We start from the raw sequence: 17,080 nt of genomic DNA, 5'->3' as shown, positions 1-17,080 counted from the left end.
GGACCTTTATGTATGGACGACAATATCATCACAAATAGTAATATTTGTGTAATTTTCCACGACTTATTCAAGCAAAATGATGCTTAAATAATTGATACTAGAAGAAAAATGCCATTTTAATCATGTAAGATCAATATTTTTTTTACTAGGAGAGTAAATAATTTTAGTGCACAACAATAATTGCTTCAAAGGAGCAAATTTTATGATAGCTGATGCATCATTATTCCAAATTTTATTCCACATGGTTAAGAGAAATACTATAGTTTCTGTAATCTTGGTTAGGCTCTAGTCGGTCTCTTTTCCCCTGCTGGTAACGGGTTAATGACGTGGTTGTTCTGTAAGCTGATCAACCTGTTGTGGGTCCCACCTGTAAGTGAGTAATGGAACAATGATGTGGAAGTGTTGCTGATGTGGATAGGTTGCATGTTAAGAGAAATACTATAGTTTCTGTAATCTTGGCCAGGCTCTGGTCGGTCTCTTTTCCCCTGCTGGTAACGGGTTAATGACGTGGTTGTTCTGTAAGCTGATCAACCTGTTGTGGGTCCCACCTGTAAGTGAGTAATGGAACAATGATGTGGCAGTGTTGCTGATGTGGATAGGCTGCATGTTAAGAGAAATTACTATAGTGGGGATGAACTATTTAGGTATTATAGATGAGTGCCAGAAAAATTCCATCTTCCGAAACTGCCACTGCAAGTTGTAGCTCTATCCCTGGAGCATTACTTCACGGCAAATCCTATATGGCGCATACTATACGATCCAGCTGGGCCAGCTCTTCAGCTCCGGTTTTTATTCCTCTCTTTTTATCGGTTTTTTTGTTTCTACTTTGTTTTTAAAAAGCTCCATTTTTATGAAAATTGTTAGTAAATTTCAAAAAGTGTTTGCATTTTCATGAAAATGTTCAGTATTTTCAAAAATAATTTTGTTTTCAATATTGTTCGTAATTTCAAAAAATGATCCCATTTTAAAAAATAATTGACAAACAAAAAAATCATCCGTTACAAAATTTATTAAATATTAAGAAATTGTTTGAAAAGTAAAAAAGCATGTTTTCAAAATATGTTCGTGAATTTTTGAAGTTTTCTGTTCAAAAAATGTTCAATTCTTTAAAATATGTTAATGTTCGTTCCTTTTGCCCAAAAATTCTTTGTGTTTTTATAAAATATATATTTTCCAAAAAAAATCATACATTTAATAAAAGATAAAAAAAGTTATCAACATTTCATGTTTTCCATATAAATAGAATGAAAAAAAACCCTTAAAGAAGGGCCACTACAATAGCCAAGCAGTTGCAATGATGTGATGGGCTGACCCAGTCGAGTGCTCCCCTATGTGGGAGGCTGGCAATTCGACGCTTAATTTGAGTCAATCTGTGATTGGATGGTTAAGACGACAGTGATATTCTCAGCACATAAGGTTTAAGTCTTAGACTTGACATTGGTGTTCGCATTTTTCTGAATTTTTTGCAAGCCTTCCGGTGATATTATGCATTCAATGAGAGGAGACGTTTGCATCGACTACGGAAACATCCGTGGTGACTTTATCAATCTCAAAATGATGTGCCAGCTCAATCTCTTGGAGGAGCTCATACGGGTAGGGTGTGTCTACGTGCGTGCATTCATATGGATGAATGTATGTGCGTATGTATAAGCGTCTGCGTTTGTACTATGGTTAGAAAGGAAAAAAACTTCAAAGACACAATTTTTTTTATTTTTTTTGGAGAAACGGACGCACGGTTGTGCGTGGTTCTCGCTGGACTGGACCGGTCCTGGTAGCCCAGCAAAATTTCCCCTCTGACGTCCGATACACGGCGACGAGTCAAGCACCCCGTTGACTGACCAGGCCGGCCCAGACGCACCCATCACGGCCTCTGGCCCACCACGAGTCCACCCCGCGAACGAATTATATCCACTCCACTGACCCGCGGCGAACTTTCTAGCGCATCGCGTCTCGTCGACGTCGACGACCCATCCGGCACCAATCCCAGCCCGCCACCTGTCAAACCCTTCACGACACCCACGAGATCCCCGCCGTCCGATCCTCCAGCTCGCCCGGACGGACGGCGGGGGCACGCGCTCCACGTCGAGCCCCCCGCGCCATCCACTAACTTCCCGCCGCGTGGCCGGAGCCACATCGCGGCCGTCCGTCCGTCCGCGTGGCGCCATCCCGCCCGCGCGGACCGGGCGTGCGGGGTCTCCTCCTCGCCCGTTTAAATGGGTCGCGCATCTCGCCGGCCCCGAGTCAGACGAACGCGACGAGCTCACCCAGTTTTGGTTGGCAGAGTGAAGCGGCGGCCGTCGACGATGCGCAAGTGGGCGCTCTCCTGCGCGCTCCTCCTCGTCCTCCTCCTCACCACCCTCCCCGATCCAGGCAAGCCCCCTCAATCCCTGCCCCTCAACAGTCTGTCGCCGCCACCTCCTGATTTTCTCGGTGATTTATGCGGGAGGGCGCCGAATTTAGGTGGTGGCTCGTGATCTGTTCGGTTCGGAGGCAGCGCTCGTAGATTTGGCCCCAGGTGGTAGCTTATCAGTTCCACAGCTCGCCTAGCCGCTTGATTTTCGCGGCGGCACGCCTCTGATGGTTGAATCCCGCGCCGTGCGATTAATTCCTGGTGGGGAATCCAGACGGAATTGCTTCCGGTTGTTTGATCCGTTCGTGTAGAGGCTAGTGCTACCGGGCGCCATCTCTGATGGCAAATTTCGGTCCAGTTTCCGCTCTAGATCTCGCATCTGGTTGCTGACTCTGCCCCGATGCGGGTTCGCCGCCACCCCGATCTGATGTGATGGCAGGGCCGCAGGGGTTTGTGCCGAGTTTGACATTACTGGCTTACTTCGTTCATAGATCCGTTGTGGGTTATTAAAATTCAGGAAAATTATGCTGCTAATTAAGTCGTGGGGTTTAAATAGGGTTTAGTCCAGTAACTCGACAGATTTATACACCAATCTAGTGTTTACTTAGCGGAAATATAGTGCTGGTTGCTACTGATCTAGCGCCCCACCATACCCTTCTTAGTGAATTCCAAACACTGGTACCTATCTGCTGTAATCTACACCAAATTCGAGTTGTTTGTCTGATCCCTTCATGTGCCTGCAGCTAAGAAGCTCCAAGTCAATGCCGAGGAGAGCAGCGACGAGGTTGGCGACTTTCCCAAGGTAGAGGAGAAGCTTGGGGCCGTCCCCCATGGCTTGTCCACCGACTCCGAGGTTGTCCAGAGGTGCGCCGTAATGCCTGACCAACGCTGATGGTTCCAATTTCATGCCGTTGACATTCTGTACTGATGACTTTTGATGTGCGAAGGGAGTCCGAGTCGATCTCGAGGAAGACCCTCAGGAACTCGGCTGAGAAGTTTGAGTTCCAGGCCGAGGTGTCCAGGCTCATGGACATCATCATCAACTCACTCTACAGCAACAAGGACATCTTCCTGAGGGAGCTCATTTCCAATGCATCTGATGTACGTATTGCATTTGGTTCTGACCCCCTGTATTTGGATTGCATTGTGGATGCTGGGAACTAAAGGGTGGTGCCTGTATGTTTGTAGGCTTTGGATAAGATTAGGTTCCTTACCCTCACTGATAAGGAGGCTTTGGGCGAGGGTGACACTGCTAAGCTTGAAATCCAGGTATGGTGAACTGCAGAGCTGATAGCCTTTTCTGATTGGCATGTCATTGCTTTTTGAATTGGTTGGTAAGGCATTTGCCGTGTCCTCATGCAGATTAAGTTGGATAAGGAGAACAAGATTCTCTCTATTCGGGATAGGGGTGTTGGTATGACCAAGGAAGATCTCATCAAGAACCTTGGAACCATTGCCAAGTCTGGTACTTCAGGTACTGTTGTTTTCCACTGATTGCTCTGCTCTAAGATATTTGAAATCTCCACTGCAAAATCAGCATTATTTATTTACTTGTTGGTGTGGAATATTGCACCAAATACCATCCAACATATATGTAACTTTGAAATGTGCCCGTAAATAACATTAATTGCTTGCACCTTTTGCAGCTTTCGTGGAAAAGATGCAGACTGGAGGTGACCTCAATCTCATTGGGCAGTTTGGTGTTGGTTTCTACTCAGTATACTTGGTTGCTGACTATGTTGAAGTGGTCAGCAAGCACAATGATGACAAACAGTAAGACACTGACCAATGCCCGTGCCTTTGGCACAGTACCGCTGCCTTGTCCTTTTGGTTCATTCCTTGCCTTTCTCTATGCCATTTTCTTGTTGCTGTTGTGACATTGTATCCCTCTCTGATAGGTATGTGTGGGAGTCCAAAGCTGATGGATCATTCGCTATTTCCGAGGATACATGGAATGAACCCCTGGGCCGTGGAACTGAGATCAAACTGCATCTCCGCGATGAGGCTAAGGAGTACTTGGAAGAAGGCAAGCTGAAGGTATCACCATATTATCATGTCTTCTTGCTGTTAGTGCAGTTTACTTTTGTTAAATTCTTGCTGTATTTCTACTTAGACCCAGTGGATCCATAGGTCTTTCTGTCCAATATTTGTATTTGAAACATTATACGACAAAACAAATTTGCCACTTTGAGGCATTTTTTAATGATATAGTTTGTTTAATACGGTTGCTGTTTTTACAGGACTTGGTGAAGAAGTACTCTGAGTTCATCAACTTCCCCATTTACTTGTGGGCAACCAAGGAGGTCGATGTTGAAGTGCCAGCTGATGAGGAATCAAGTGAAGAAGAGGAATCAAGTAAGTTTTACGCTCTGTTATCCATTCTTTCTAGATCATATTGTCTTGTGTGCGTGCAGTCACTAACACATTATCCATTATTTTGTAGCCACAGAGACGACAGAGGAAGAAGAGACAGAAGATGATGAAGAGAAGAAGCCAAAGACAAAGACTGTGAAGGAGACGACTACTGAATGGGAGCTTCTGAATGATATGAAGGCCGTGTGGCTTCGTAACCCCAAGGAGGTTACTGAAGAAGAGTATGCAAAGTTTTACCACTCACTAGCCAAGGTACATACCGTGGTTATGATTGTAATTTATAGGAGAAAATGCCAAGCTTTGTGACGTGACATGTAGAAGAAAATAAGGAACGCCTTCTATCTTGTCTTTTTCTGTAGGACTTTGGTGATGACAAGCCTATGACTTGGAGCCACTTCAGTGCTGAGGGAGATGTCGAGTTCAAAGCTTTGCTCTTTGTTCCTCCGAAGGCTCCACATGATCTGTACGAGAGCTACTACAACGCTAACAAGTCAAACCTCAAGTTGTATGTTAGAAGGGTTTTCATCTCTGATGAATTCGATGATCTTCTTCCGAAGTACCTCAGTTTTTTGATGGTACTGCATATTGACTTGTACAGATTTTTTTTCTTTGTGATGCTGGACTTGCACAGATCAACTTATAACATGCTATTTCTCTCTCTAGGGTATTGTTGACTCAGACACATTGCCCCTCAATGTATCCCGAGAAATGCTTCAACAACATAGCAGTCTGAAGACCATCAAGAAGAAACTGATCCGCAAGGCTCTTGACATGATTAGGAAACTTGCTGAGGAGGATCCTGATGAGTACAGCAACAAAGAAAAGACAGGTAACTAGGGTTTCTGGGAAGTTTAAGTCACTTGCTATAATTTATGACGATAGTCCTTATAGATTGTGTTCTGTAAGCAGATGATGAAAAGAGTGCAATGGAGGAGAAGAAGGGCCAGTACGCCAAGTTCTGGAATGAGTTTGGCAAATCAGTCAAGCTGGGAATCATTGAAGATGCAACAAACAGGAACCGTCTTGCGAAGCTTCTGAGATTTGAGAGGTTTGTCCTGCATTCTGTACTCCAGTATTATTCATGCTGTAGTTCTATACACTGGGGCACAGAATTGATCTTTTGTCTGTTTCAGTTCCAAGTCAGATGGCAAACTTGTCTCCCTTGATGAGTATATTTCAAGGATGAAGTCAGGGCAGAAGGACATCTTCTACCTTACAGGAAGCAGCAAGGAGCAGCTAGAGAAATCTCCATTCCTTGAGCAGCTGACCAAGAAAAACTATGAGGTATGTTACTGTGATGTCCCCTTTTCATTCCAGTCAGGTTTAGTAGTACCTATGCAACTGTGTTACCGCTTACTCAGAGACCAATTTTGAAAGAAATTAAATTCACATGAGGATTTGATCTATTCAGTGTATTCAGAGACCAGTTTTTACTGAAGATCGCAACACATATGTTGTCATACAGATTTTAGGAGATTTAGGACCCAAATTCTGATTTGAACGCAAAGATTGGATTTCAGTATGTAGTTAACAGTAATGTCAATTCCAATGCTGCCAGAGAGTAACTTTTAACACCTGTTAAGTCATGGATAAACTTCCACACCCCTGTCAGCGTGTCAGGAGCTGGATCCTTTGTGCTAGGCTTGGCATTTGCAGCTGGTTTAAATGGTAATCTGTATGAAGCTTGTGAAGTAACATAGTAACCCATTTCTTTTTGCAGGTTATCTACTTCACCGACCCCGTGGATGAGTACCTGATGCAATACCTCATGGACTACGAGGACAAGAAGTTCCAGAACGTGTCCAAGGAGGGCCTGAAGCTCGGCAAGGACTCAAAGCTCAAGGACCTCAAGGAGTCGTTCAAGGAGCTGACCGACTGGTGGAAGAAGGCCCTGGACACGGAGGGCATCGACTCGGTGAAGATCAGCAACCGGCTGCACAACACCCCCTGTGTGGTGGTCACCTCCAAGTACGGATGGAGCTCCAACATGGAGAAGATCATGCAGGCGCAGACCCTGTCGGACGCGAGCAAGCAGGCGTACATGCGTGGCAAGAGGGTCCTGGAGATCAACCCCAGGCACCCCATCATCAAGGAGCTCCGTGACAAGGTCGCCCAGGACAGCGATGTGAGTAGAGTCTCCCTATATACCCCTGATCTTTGCTTCATGAATGCCGGCAGCCGAAGATGATGCTAAATTGCTGGCACATGTGTGTGTGTGTGTGCAGAGCGAGGGTCTGAAGCAGACGGCGAGGCTGGTGTACCAGACGGCGCTGATGGAGAGCGGGTTCAACCTGCCGGACCCCAAGGACTTTGCCTCGAGCATCTACCGGTCGGTGCAGAAGAGCTTGGACCTGAGCCCCGACGCGGCCGTGGAGGAGGAAGAGGAGGTGGAGGAGCCCGAGGTGGAAGAGAAGGAGTCAGCAAAGGCGGAGGAGCCGGAGCACGAGCAGTACGACAAGGACGAGCTGTAGTTGCTGCCGTCTTCTCATCGCCCATTTAGCTCTCAGTAGAAGTGTTGGACTGGAAATGTGATGGTTTCGAGGGACGTCCATTTTTTACCGCGCGAAAACGCAAATCATTGTGATACGAGGTTTTTGTCAGTGTAATGTACTACTGTACCTAGTTTTTTTAAAAGTTAAATGATACCCTAGCTAGTTCAAATTAGCATGCCTGGTTTCTGTCCGAAGTGCCCTTTTGTACACTTGCTGTTTTGGTTTCCTCACAGTGGTGTACGTAGTTACAGAAATGAATAATGGGGTTACGAAGGTAGTCTGGCTGTACTGAGTTTTATCCATGCAGGGTTATGAGGGTAGTTCCCAAGGTTGAGTTACCACGCGGCAAGCGTGGTTAGCCGCTACGTATATTCTCAAAGCAGGAGCGAGTTCCACTTGGGAGTTTGTGCTGCTGAAGCCGATTTTAGACTGGAACAGAAATGGATTGATTATTTGCTGGAGTTGGTCCCATTTTAGATCAGAACTGTCTATGTGATTGATGTGTGTCTGAAGAGGTGGGAAAAAGGGGGAAGAAAGAAAATCGTCCCAACGCCCGTGGGATTGCTGGGACTTGCCACTTCGCACTTCAGAGCGTTCCGTTGGCACCAAAAAGGAAAGCGGACCGAGCTCCGCCGATCTTGCAGTGGCAGCAATGGCCGCTCCTTCCCCTCCCCCTCCTCCTCTAGATCCGCAGGTAAGCAGCACTGTCATCATCCTCTCCCCTCCTCTTGGTGTTCCTGATTAGTCGGTTTCTCCATTAACACCCACCCCACCTCCCCTTGCAGCTGCAGCCCATGGTGGAAGGGTCGGCCGCGAGCAGGCTGGAGCAGGAGCACCACCACCTCGGCACCGGCGACGAGCCGTCCTTCCGGATGGACGACCTTCCCGCGGTAACTTCCCCACCACCACCTCCTCAGGCTTGTGTGGTGTTCTCCATAGATCTGCACTTCTGGGGCGAAAAACTAGTGTTTTGTTGCCTGCAGGCAGGGGGCTTCGGTTGCTGTCCACCTCAAGCTTTGTTCTTTTCTTGATTGAAGTGCGCCTTTGTGTCTAGGGTTTCTTGCTCAACTTGTGTGCTAGTAGAGTAGAATAGAGGGCACCGGCTTCCTTCAGTTGTTAGAAAAAAGGAAGGGAGATTGGTGGATCCCTTCTGATGAATGTAGTCCTTTTTCTGTTCCACATTCCGACTAAATCTCATTGCGAGACAAAATCCAATGTGTACATGACTGATAGGTAAGAAACGGTAGGAGTAACAGAATTGCGCCAAACTGAACACTAGATTACAGCACGACAGTTACTTGGGCACAAGACAGTGCATAGAGAGGACCACTAGTTTCAGTTGAACCGGAAAACATGGTTTCCATGCCATCAGCCAAAATTGTTTTCCTCATAACTACCAGAAAGGAAAACCTTTACCTTATTTTGTAGTTTCACATTCCATCTAAGTTTGAAGGAGAAATGAGATCTCTGTCTTCAGAGAAAAATGGACAGAAAACTGTCCATTCTCTCTAGGAGTCGGGCAGGCTGACACAACTATCTTTTAACATTCATTACTACAGACATTGCCTACACACACCTGTAACAGCATCCGGGAGAACATGCAAGATTGTTACAAACAAAATTGTAAAACACCCAATAGAAACTCTCCAAAAAGATGTGATTCGCATCTGGTCAGATTTGTCACTTTCCAATGTATATACTTTCAGCATTGTGCAATTTGATTTTCAGCAAATTAGTGCCTATTCCGCCCGTCTACCAGTCTAACAGTCCACGCCCTTGTCGCAGGAGATTCTACCTGTTATAATCTCACTGCTCCCACTTAAAGAGGCTGTGAGGACCAGCATTGTTTCAACAAGTTGGAAAATGCTCTAGACATTCCACTGTAATCTGTGTTTTTATGGTCCCAATGAGCTGGATGATGACCCTTCAGTGCCCCCTTTGGAATCTGATGAGGAGGCCGCCGTTGATGAATATGTCAAAACATCACAAGCTAAGTTGAAAATAAAACGAGATAAGTTCATTGAGGCTGTGAATTGTGTTATTCAACGGCATAGCGGGGTAGGAATCAACAAGTTCAGCATCAGGTGTGGCCTGCACAAGGAGGAATTTGATCATCTTGACAGATGGATTAGCTTTGCCGCTTCATCAAAGGCGAAGATCATCTCTTTTGACCTGAAGAAAATTGTTTGCCCATCCAAAGAAGTCCACCAGTTCCCTCTTGAGGCCTTAGTTGTTCAAGGCAGCTCTTGTGTGCAGTCCTTGTATCTCGCTGATGCTTCTCTAAAGCCACACCCAGGCATATGTGGCTTCACACTACTCAGAAGGCTTGTTCTGGAATTTGTAGAGATATTCGGAGACTTTTCAGGCTTTTTAGCGAACTGTTCAGCACTCGAGGACCTAGAGCTGATTGAGTGCTCCGGTGTAACCAATTTAAGCATACCGCACCAACTTGATAAACTTCAACATTTGCTAATTGACAGAATGCCTGTCGAGACGGTTGAGTCCAATGCTGCCGATCTTGCTCATTTTGAGTACAAAGGAAAAGAGATCCCTATAGTACTTCATGGTCGCTCAAAGTTAGAGAAGGCTACAATAATGTTTGAAGGCAGCAATGGATTGGCCCGTGTATTCACTGCAGTTCCAATCATTTTGGGAGTGAAGGCGCTAAATGTGCAAGCTCAAATATCTGCTTATGAACAGGTTACCTGGTCTATATTTACATATTCTTGTTTTCTTACCTTGTAGTTTCTTGAAACTGGATTTTAATGTCATCTTATTTGTCCTTGTCATGTCTCAGCTGCAGAAGCTGGCACCAAGACCATGTGGCATGTTTATGCATTTGAGACACATGACTTGTGGGTTAACTGTCTTGTCTCTTAAGAAACCAAATTCCGATAATGGAGTTCTTCAACTGGTCCACTGTCTGAATGTCGCACCCCAACTGCAGACGTTACACTTGGATGTGAGTGCCATATTATCGGTATTGGTAGATAAACAGATGGTTTCCAGGAAAGACATGTGTACTCGGACGGTTTCTGACCGACTAACCGCTAACTTTCAAATGCAGATGATATATTCATACTTCAAGGCTTCAGCGCCTGATGAGGCGCCGGAGGAGGAAGGCCCCCACATGCATCGCCATGATCATCTTAAGACTGTCCACATCAGCGGGTTCCGGTGCTACAAGGCTCAGGTTGAACTGGCGTGTTGTATCCTGGAAAATGCCCGTGTTCTTGACCACATGGAAGTACAACCAAGGGTCGCGGTCGCAATATGTGGTTATGCTGACCTGAAGAATTTCGCTGTCGAAAGAAGATTTTTACCCGGGGTTCGCGAGTGGGCACGGCTTACTTCGGAACGCTTTGGTAAGGCGATCACTGTCTTAGATGCCCCTTCAGAGTGAGCAAGCCTATTTCTGTGTACCGTCAAACCATCAGCGGGTTCTGGTGCTACACGGCTCAGACCGCGCTGGCGTGCTGTATCCTGGAGAATGCTTGTGTTCTTAAGCACATGACAGTACAGCCCTGGATCGCGACCGGGATACGCCGTTGTGCTAACCTGGTGAATATCGGCGTCGAGAGAAGATTTATACCAAGGGTTCACATGTGGGCACGACACACCTCGGAGCGCTTCGGTAAGGCGATCGCCGTCTTAGACGGCCCTTCAGAGTGAGCAAGCCTATGTCATTTCCCCATCTGTGTACTATCAAACGATTTTGTCATGCCTTTTCAAAGTTGATGTTGGCTGGTGCTGCGCCTGTGCGTGTGCTTGTTTTCTATGTGTTCTTCAGGCTATAGCTGGTGTATTGTGTTATCTGTTTGGATGGATGCTGTTATGTTGAACTGGCTAAATCATCTCGAGCCATATGGTCTTTTCTCTTGAAAAAAACTTGAACGACAACTCTCATTTACATTTGCCGAACTCTTGTGAAAGAAGTAAAACTAGATCCGAGTAAAAGAAATGAAATGTATCTTCAAAGTATGCGCTAAACCATCTCGAGTCATCCAGAACATGTACACAGAATTTGATGCATGTAATTTCACTTGGCTGGCACTGAACACACACGCTTTAAAACCATGCTCATTTTCTAGCGCAAGCACACCATGGCGCCCAACCTCAAATTAGCATGGTTTTTATAGCATGTTTCAGGGGTGAAGAAAGCCTGTTTTTTTTTCACGAACGCATACAGGCGTGAACATGGTGTCCGGAGCAGAGAGACAAGGGATGCTCAGCCCGAACAGGGGATACATCACAGCTAAACCTACCAAACCCGAACCAAGAATGGCAATGCCGAACCAGCAAGAATTCCAACATCACCTAAGCCAAAACCCGGGACACCGCGAGCGAACAAGATAGCGCCTTCAAGAAGGAAGTCGACGCCGAGACGGCGTCGCCACCAGGTCCGGAGGAACCAGACCTAGGGTTTCCCCTAAGCTCGAAGAGGGGCGCAACTGAGGGCCTTGACAGCGCCTCCAAGAAGGAAAACGACATCCGCAGACGTCGTCGCTGTGAGCATCGGCAAGCCGAGCAAGGATTTCTCCTTGGCCTAAGGCTGAACAATCCCATAGCCGCCGTATTTGGAGTCAGAGATGAGGAAGCCCACGCTGGTCGAAGCCACCATGTCGGAAGGGGCATTGGCGGGGCTGCACCTGCTGTCGGATGGTGGCACCGCTTCCTGACCCACAAGCGTTGGATCTGGCGAAAACGGGGGCTTTGAGTCGTACAGAGTAGGGCAGGTGGCGAAGCAAACCACGAGCGGACGGGGCGACGGCGATCAGCAACGCCGACAAGCAAGGACTGGAGGGACGCAAATCCATTCTACCGTGGCCATAGACGTCGGGACGTCGGTGAGCCAGACGAGCTGGAAGGGACGCAGCTGCCTGGTCGCCGAGGCCGGAGTTGCCCGGCAAGGGACGGCGTCAGCCATGGACACCGGAGAGACGTGGGTCCAAGGTCGCCGGGGCCAGAGCAGCGCCAGCAAGTACCCGCCTTGTGGAGCCCCGGGACCGCATCACCATCACCAGAAAGATGGCCAGAGGAGGGTGTGGATGCACATCACGAGCAGAGGAAGATAGAAAATGTTTGGTCGACGAACCGTAATGAAAACGTAAACGCGTGATCCAACAAAGACAAGCAAAACACATTTTTTGTTTAGTTGCTGCAAGCAAGATCCAAAACAAAGGATGAACAGACCACCCTTCTCCCTGGAAGAGAATTCAGATAAAAAAAAGGACGCCGAAGAACGGATCCAAAACATGGATAATAAACTGAATAACCTGGGACAAGGGAAGAGGAGGAATTCACTTGCAAGCGTTGCCGCCTGATCGTTGCCCAGTTGTGGAACACAATGTGACCCATGGAATTTGGGAGAGACGATGCCATAAACCAAGCCAGATTGTGCCTGGATGTGGCTGGATGAAAGCACGAGCCCAGACCAGATCATCTTCCTCGCCGGCCATAACCATCTTCATGTTCATGGTGTTCTCAACCAACGTGCTTGCCATGAAAATTCGTCATCTTCTCACCGTCCAGGTAATCTGAAACCAGCCATGGATTGCAGCGAAGAAATCTGGGATCCCGAGAGCTAGGGTTCATCTGATGTGGGCACCAGGGACATTTCGGTCATTCACTTTCTAGTGTAAACTTGAAAATGGGCCCAAATCGGATTAAAAGGGTAAGTTATCAATGTGCCAGCATAGATGTGTGTGGCAAAAGATCAAGTCTCCCCATAAAAGGGAAGCCAGACTAAACTCCTCCGATCTTCCGACGGCAGGGAGGGTTGCGATGGCCAGATCCAGAGAAGACGAAGCTCCTCCTCCTCCTCCCCATCTAGATACACAAGTAAGCGATACAATCACCCTCTACCTTATCCTCCCTCGTATGTGTTCGCATTCAATAGATCGATTCAGATTTCCTTTCTCCATTAACCTATGGTTTGCCCTACCCCTCCCCCTCCCGACCGCCTCTCGCCGCAACCCTACGACGGCGTTAGGGGGATCAGATCCCAGTGCCGCCAGCCGCACAACCCACAACGAAAGCTTCTGCCACCGCTGCCGCCGGCGTTTTCCGCGATGGCGGCGGTGCCCGGTGCCAAGGCGCTGAGGCGGGAGGAGGCGGCAGCAACCCCTCGAGGCGGCTGGGGGACCTCGGACTGGGGGCTTCGCGCCGTGGCCAGGGCGGCGCCCTGGCCGTGCGGCGGCAACCGATGACCCCATGGCTAGTGGTGCTGACGATGATGGGCATGGCGGCGGCCATGGATCTGGACCCATCCAGATCTGTCATCGATTCTTCACGTGGATGGTCGGCGGCGTGATGAGGGCTCCGGTTAAGTGATGGAGGATCTGCGCCGGAGTACCGGCGGCGGCATACGTCTTTATTGCAAAGCTCCGCACGGTTCCAGCCAACCGATAGATCAGGACGACGGGGCTTCTGGTGAAAGCCGCGCCTGACCGCGGTCTTAGCATACGATGGTGGCGTCTCTAACGTCGTTTCCTTCTTGAGGCATCGTCGTTGCAGGTCATGTCAACTCGATCAGGCTTTTTTGGGGGAAATCCTAGATCTGGGTCTACCAGATCGGACTAATAGCGCCTTCGGTGTTGTTCTTCCTCTTGGGGGCATCGTTTTGGAGTAAGTGCTGGCTGAAGGGGGCAAGAGGAGGAGCGGTGTTACATCAACCACAAGGCCGACGACAGATCCTGGCTGCATGGTGTTGTGGAGTTTCAGCGACGGGCATGTGTGGATGGATACATGCAGAATGGTGGCCTTGTCTGAAGCCGTGGTGGCATCGACGGCAAGCCTGGCAAGGGCGGTGTGTCAGTACCTGCTCTATAGATGGATCGGTGGAAGACGGCTGCGGCGTCCTCCGGGAGTGCGCCAGACCGGTGTGTGACCCAGTCCCGGCATTGTGGCTTGGTTGGGGCATCCCGCTTTAGATGTTAGGCTTTGGTGCGGTGTCTGTTTGGTATTTGGCTCGGACATTCGGCACCCCTTCATTAACTGGATAGGAGTAGCGACATGTGTTATCAAGATGGTGGCTTTAGGTTTACTGATGTATTACTTTGTTAGGTCTTTGTGAATAATTAATAAAATGGTTGCATGCACCGTCCAGATGCAGAGGACGGGCGTATATCCTCCTTTTTTCTAAAACAAATTAACCTATGGTTTCTTAATCCGTGCAGCAGCCCATGGACGAGGAAGCGGTGGTGAAGATGGGCAGGTCTGAGCATCACGACGACATCGCCAACGCGCGCAGCTCGCCGCCATCATTTAGGATGGAGGACCTTCCTGCGGTAACTTCCATTCCACCAGGCTCCATTTTTTTCTCCATAAATTACATAAAGGGAAATTGAATATTTACTAAAGTGTTTTCTTATATTACTTCACGCTATTTTTCAAGTGATGTGAAAGTTTGGGGCATCTTGCATAACTTGCAATAATAGATCGTCAAACAAAACATGTTTGCGTCTGTGTAGATTTCTCTTTCAAATATATGCACATTTAGCTCATTATACCAATCAGTGGCTTTTAGTTCTAGTCAATATGCCTAAAAGTTCATCCTTTCTTGTCACAGGAAGTTCAATCTATTATAATTTCACTGCTGCCACTGAAAGAGGTCGTTAGGTCACGCATTGTTTCCACAAGTTGGAGAATGGTTTGGAAATTCCACTGTAGTCTTTGTTTTGATGGCATCGCTACTCTGGATTGTGACACCGATGACGAGTTCAAGGGTAGTACCAAAATAAGACAAGCAAAGTTCATTGAGACTATAAATTGGCACTAGTTGAAAACAGGGCTTTGGTTGGGGTCTGGTCAGCCCATTAGTCCCGGTTCTGTCACGAACCAGGACCCATGGGGCATACGTCCCGGTTCGTGCGCCCAGGGTGTCGGCCGGGGCTCGGGAGGCATTTGTCCCGGTTCGTGTGGACCCTTCTGTCTCGGTTCTAGGCACGAACCGGGACCAGTCCCGGTTCGTGCCTAGAACCGAGACAGAAGGGGGGCCTTTAGTCCTGGTTCCAGCCACGAACCGGGACCAATGAGGTGGCTATATATACCCCTCGCCCGTGAGCAGAGCACTCCACAGTGCTTTGTTTTTTCGGGCCGGTGCGGGGAGAGCTTTGTGGTGCTCTACCTCACCTCCTATGCACATGAGGTGTTCGATGAAATGCCCGAGCCACACTAAGCTTTCTCCTCTCGAAGCTCGACCTCCAAGCTCCATTTTCTTTGAGATTAGTCTAGGTTTAGCAGTCCGTCCCGTCCCGTCTCCGTCTTCACCGCCGTCGATCGCCCGCGCCGATCTCGTCGCCGACACCACCGTGGTAAGCCTCTTGTTCTTATCTTCTTTTTGAAAGAAAAAAAATTCTTACTTTGTCTAATTTTCTTACTTTTATTATTGCTTGTTATTATATAGTGTGATGGTTTTGGTATCCGCCCCCGTCGGCCCTCGTCCTGTCTATGATTCGGATGTGGTATATATTATCTTTTATAACTATTTGGTTCATTTATTGTTTATGACAATTATGCCGACCAACGTGACATAGATTTTATTTATCTAGGAGGTATGTGAACCGGAAATTCCAACCGACCCTATTGTCGAGAGGTCAAATTTAGTTGAAGAAGAAAACAATTACTTAAGGGAAAAAATAAAAAAAATTGAGGAGGAGAAGATGATATTGGAGTTGCATGTTGCGGATGTCGTCGATGATCACAAGATCAAGATGGACGCAATGCGTTTGAAGATTAGAAAGATTAGAAAATATGCCATTCATACTGAGGCTTGGTATCATTATGCCGTTGAATCACTTGTTACCTTGGTTGCGATTATGATCGCATTTGTTGTTGCATGAAATGTTTTACATAGTTTCAATGTATGGTTTAATTAGATGCTCTAGACGCAGCAGCAGGTTGGGGTTCAGAGGAGCAACAACGGAGAGCAGCAAGAGATTAGAGGAGAAGAGAGCATACATGAGTTGTGGAATTTGTCTCGTCCAATCCTTCTCTTCCTTCTCCCGCTCGTCTCTTCTTTATCCTCTACAGAGGAGCCGCCCAACGCCCCTCCATGGCAGCCACTGCTTGAACCCCCGCACAGGTTCCCGGCGCCACCGTCCCCCGCAAGCTCCTCCCCGTCTTCCTGCATCGACCTGAGCCGCAACGGATGGCCGCTGCGTCTGCGTTGACCGCGGGCGAGCGCATGCGTCCGACGTATCCGGCCCCACCACCGGCGACGACCACCTCCTCCGCGCCTCCCTTCTGCTCCTTCTCCCACAGTCTCTTTTTAAGTGGATCTGAAAAAATGATTCGTTTTTGTAACACCCACGATGCGGCTATATCTCCCACGTGTCGAGGCACGACTTAGAGGCATAACTGCATGGTGGTTTTGTCGCAAGAAGGGTCATCTTCACACAATCCCATGTAATGAACAAGAATGGGGTAAAGAGTTGGCTTACAATCGCCACTTCACACAATACATAAATAAATTCATACATCATCCAAAATACACACATAGACCGACTACGGTCAAAACCAAATGAAAAGAAGATAACCCCAAATGCTAGATCCCCGATCGTCCCAACTGGGCTCCACTACTGATCATCAGGAAACGAAACATAGTAACGACCAAGGTCCTTGTCGAACTCCCACTTGAGCTCGGTTGCATCACCTGCACTGGTATCATCGGCACCTGCAACTGTTTGGAAGTATCTGGTGAGTCACGAGGACTCAGCAATCTCACACCCGCGAGATCAAGACTATTTAAGCTTATGGGTAGGAAAGGGGTAACGAGGTGGAGCTGCAGCAACCACTAAGAAAATATGGTGGCTAACATACGCAAATAAGAGCGAGAAGAGGAGCAACGGAACGGTCGTCAACT

At 47.8% G+C, this 17,080-nt stretch overlaps 1 protein-coding gene and 1 pseudogene across 1 annotated transcript; both read left to right on the top strand.

Annotated features, from left to right (window-relative positions):
* Positions 1-2,136: 2,136 nt before the first annotated feature.
* Positions 2,137-7,387, top strand: LOC123165837 (endoplasmin homolog). Its single transcript, XM_044583575.1, has 15 exons — positions 2,137-2,370; positions 3,094-3,214; positions 3,298-3,451; positions 3,539-3,619; positions 3,713-3,824; positions 3,997-4,123; positions 4,249-4,387; positions 4,591-4,705; positions 4,794-4,975; positions 5,083-5,298; positions 5,387-5,552; positions 5,633-5,771; positions 5,857-6,007; positions 6,444-6,848; positions 6,949-7,387. Exons 1-15 carry the CDS (start codon positions 2,214-2,216, stop codon positions 7,192-7,194), a joined length of 2,511 nt encoding a protein of 836 aa, XP_044439510.1. The 5' UTR covers positions 2,137-2,213; the 3' UTR covers positions 7,195-7,387.
* Positions 7,388-7,644: 257 nt separating this feature from the next.
* On the top strand, positions 7,645-10,991 carry LOC123165838 (uncharacterized; annotated as a pseudogene).
* Positions 10,992-17,080: the final 6,089 nt, after the last annotated feature.

This window comes from Triticum aestivum, chromosome 7D, assembly GCF_018294505.1.
Source record: "Triticum aestivum cultivar Chinese Spring chromosome 7D, IWGSC CS RefSeq v2.1, whole genome shotgun sequence".
NCBI classification, from domain to species: Eukaryota; Viridiplantae; Streptophyta; class Magnoliopsida; order Poales; family Poaceae; genus Triticum; species Triticum aestivum.
The sequence above is the reverse complement of the archived record's forward strand: the minus strand, read 5'-3'. Positions and strand labels throughout refer to the sequence as shown.

Bases quoted from the DNA above. Each gene is read 5' to 3' on its own strand.
- LOC123165837 (XM_044583575.1), top strand. From the start codon at position 2,214: ATGGGTCGCGCATCTCGCCGGCCCCGAGTCAGACGAACGCGACGAGCT. The intron at 4,124-4,248 runs GTAAGACACTGA...CCTCTCTGATAG, and splicing joins AAGCACAATGATGACAAACA to GTATGTGTGGGAGTCCAAAG. The intron at 4,388-4,590 runs GTATCACCATAT...CTGTTTTTACAG, and splicing joins TGGAAGAAGGCAAGCTGAAG to GACTTGGTGAAGAAGTACTC.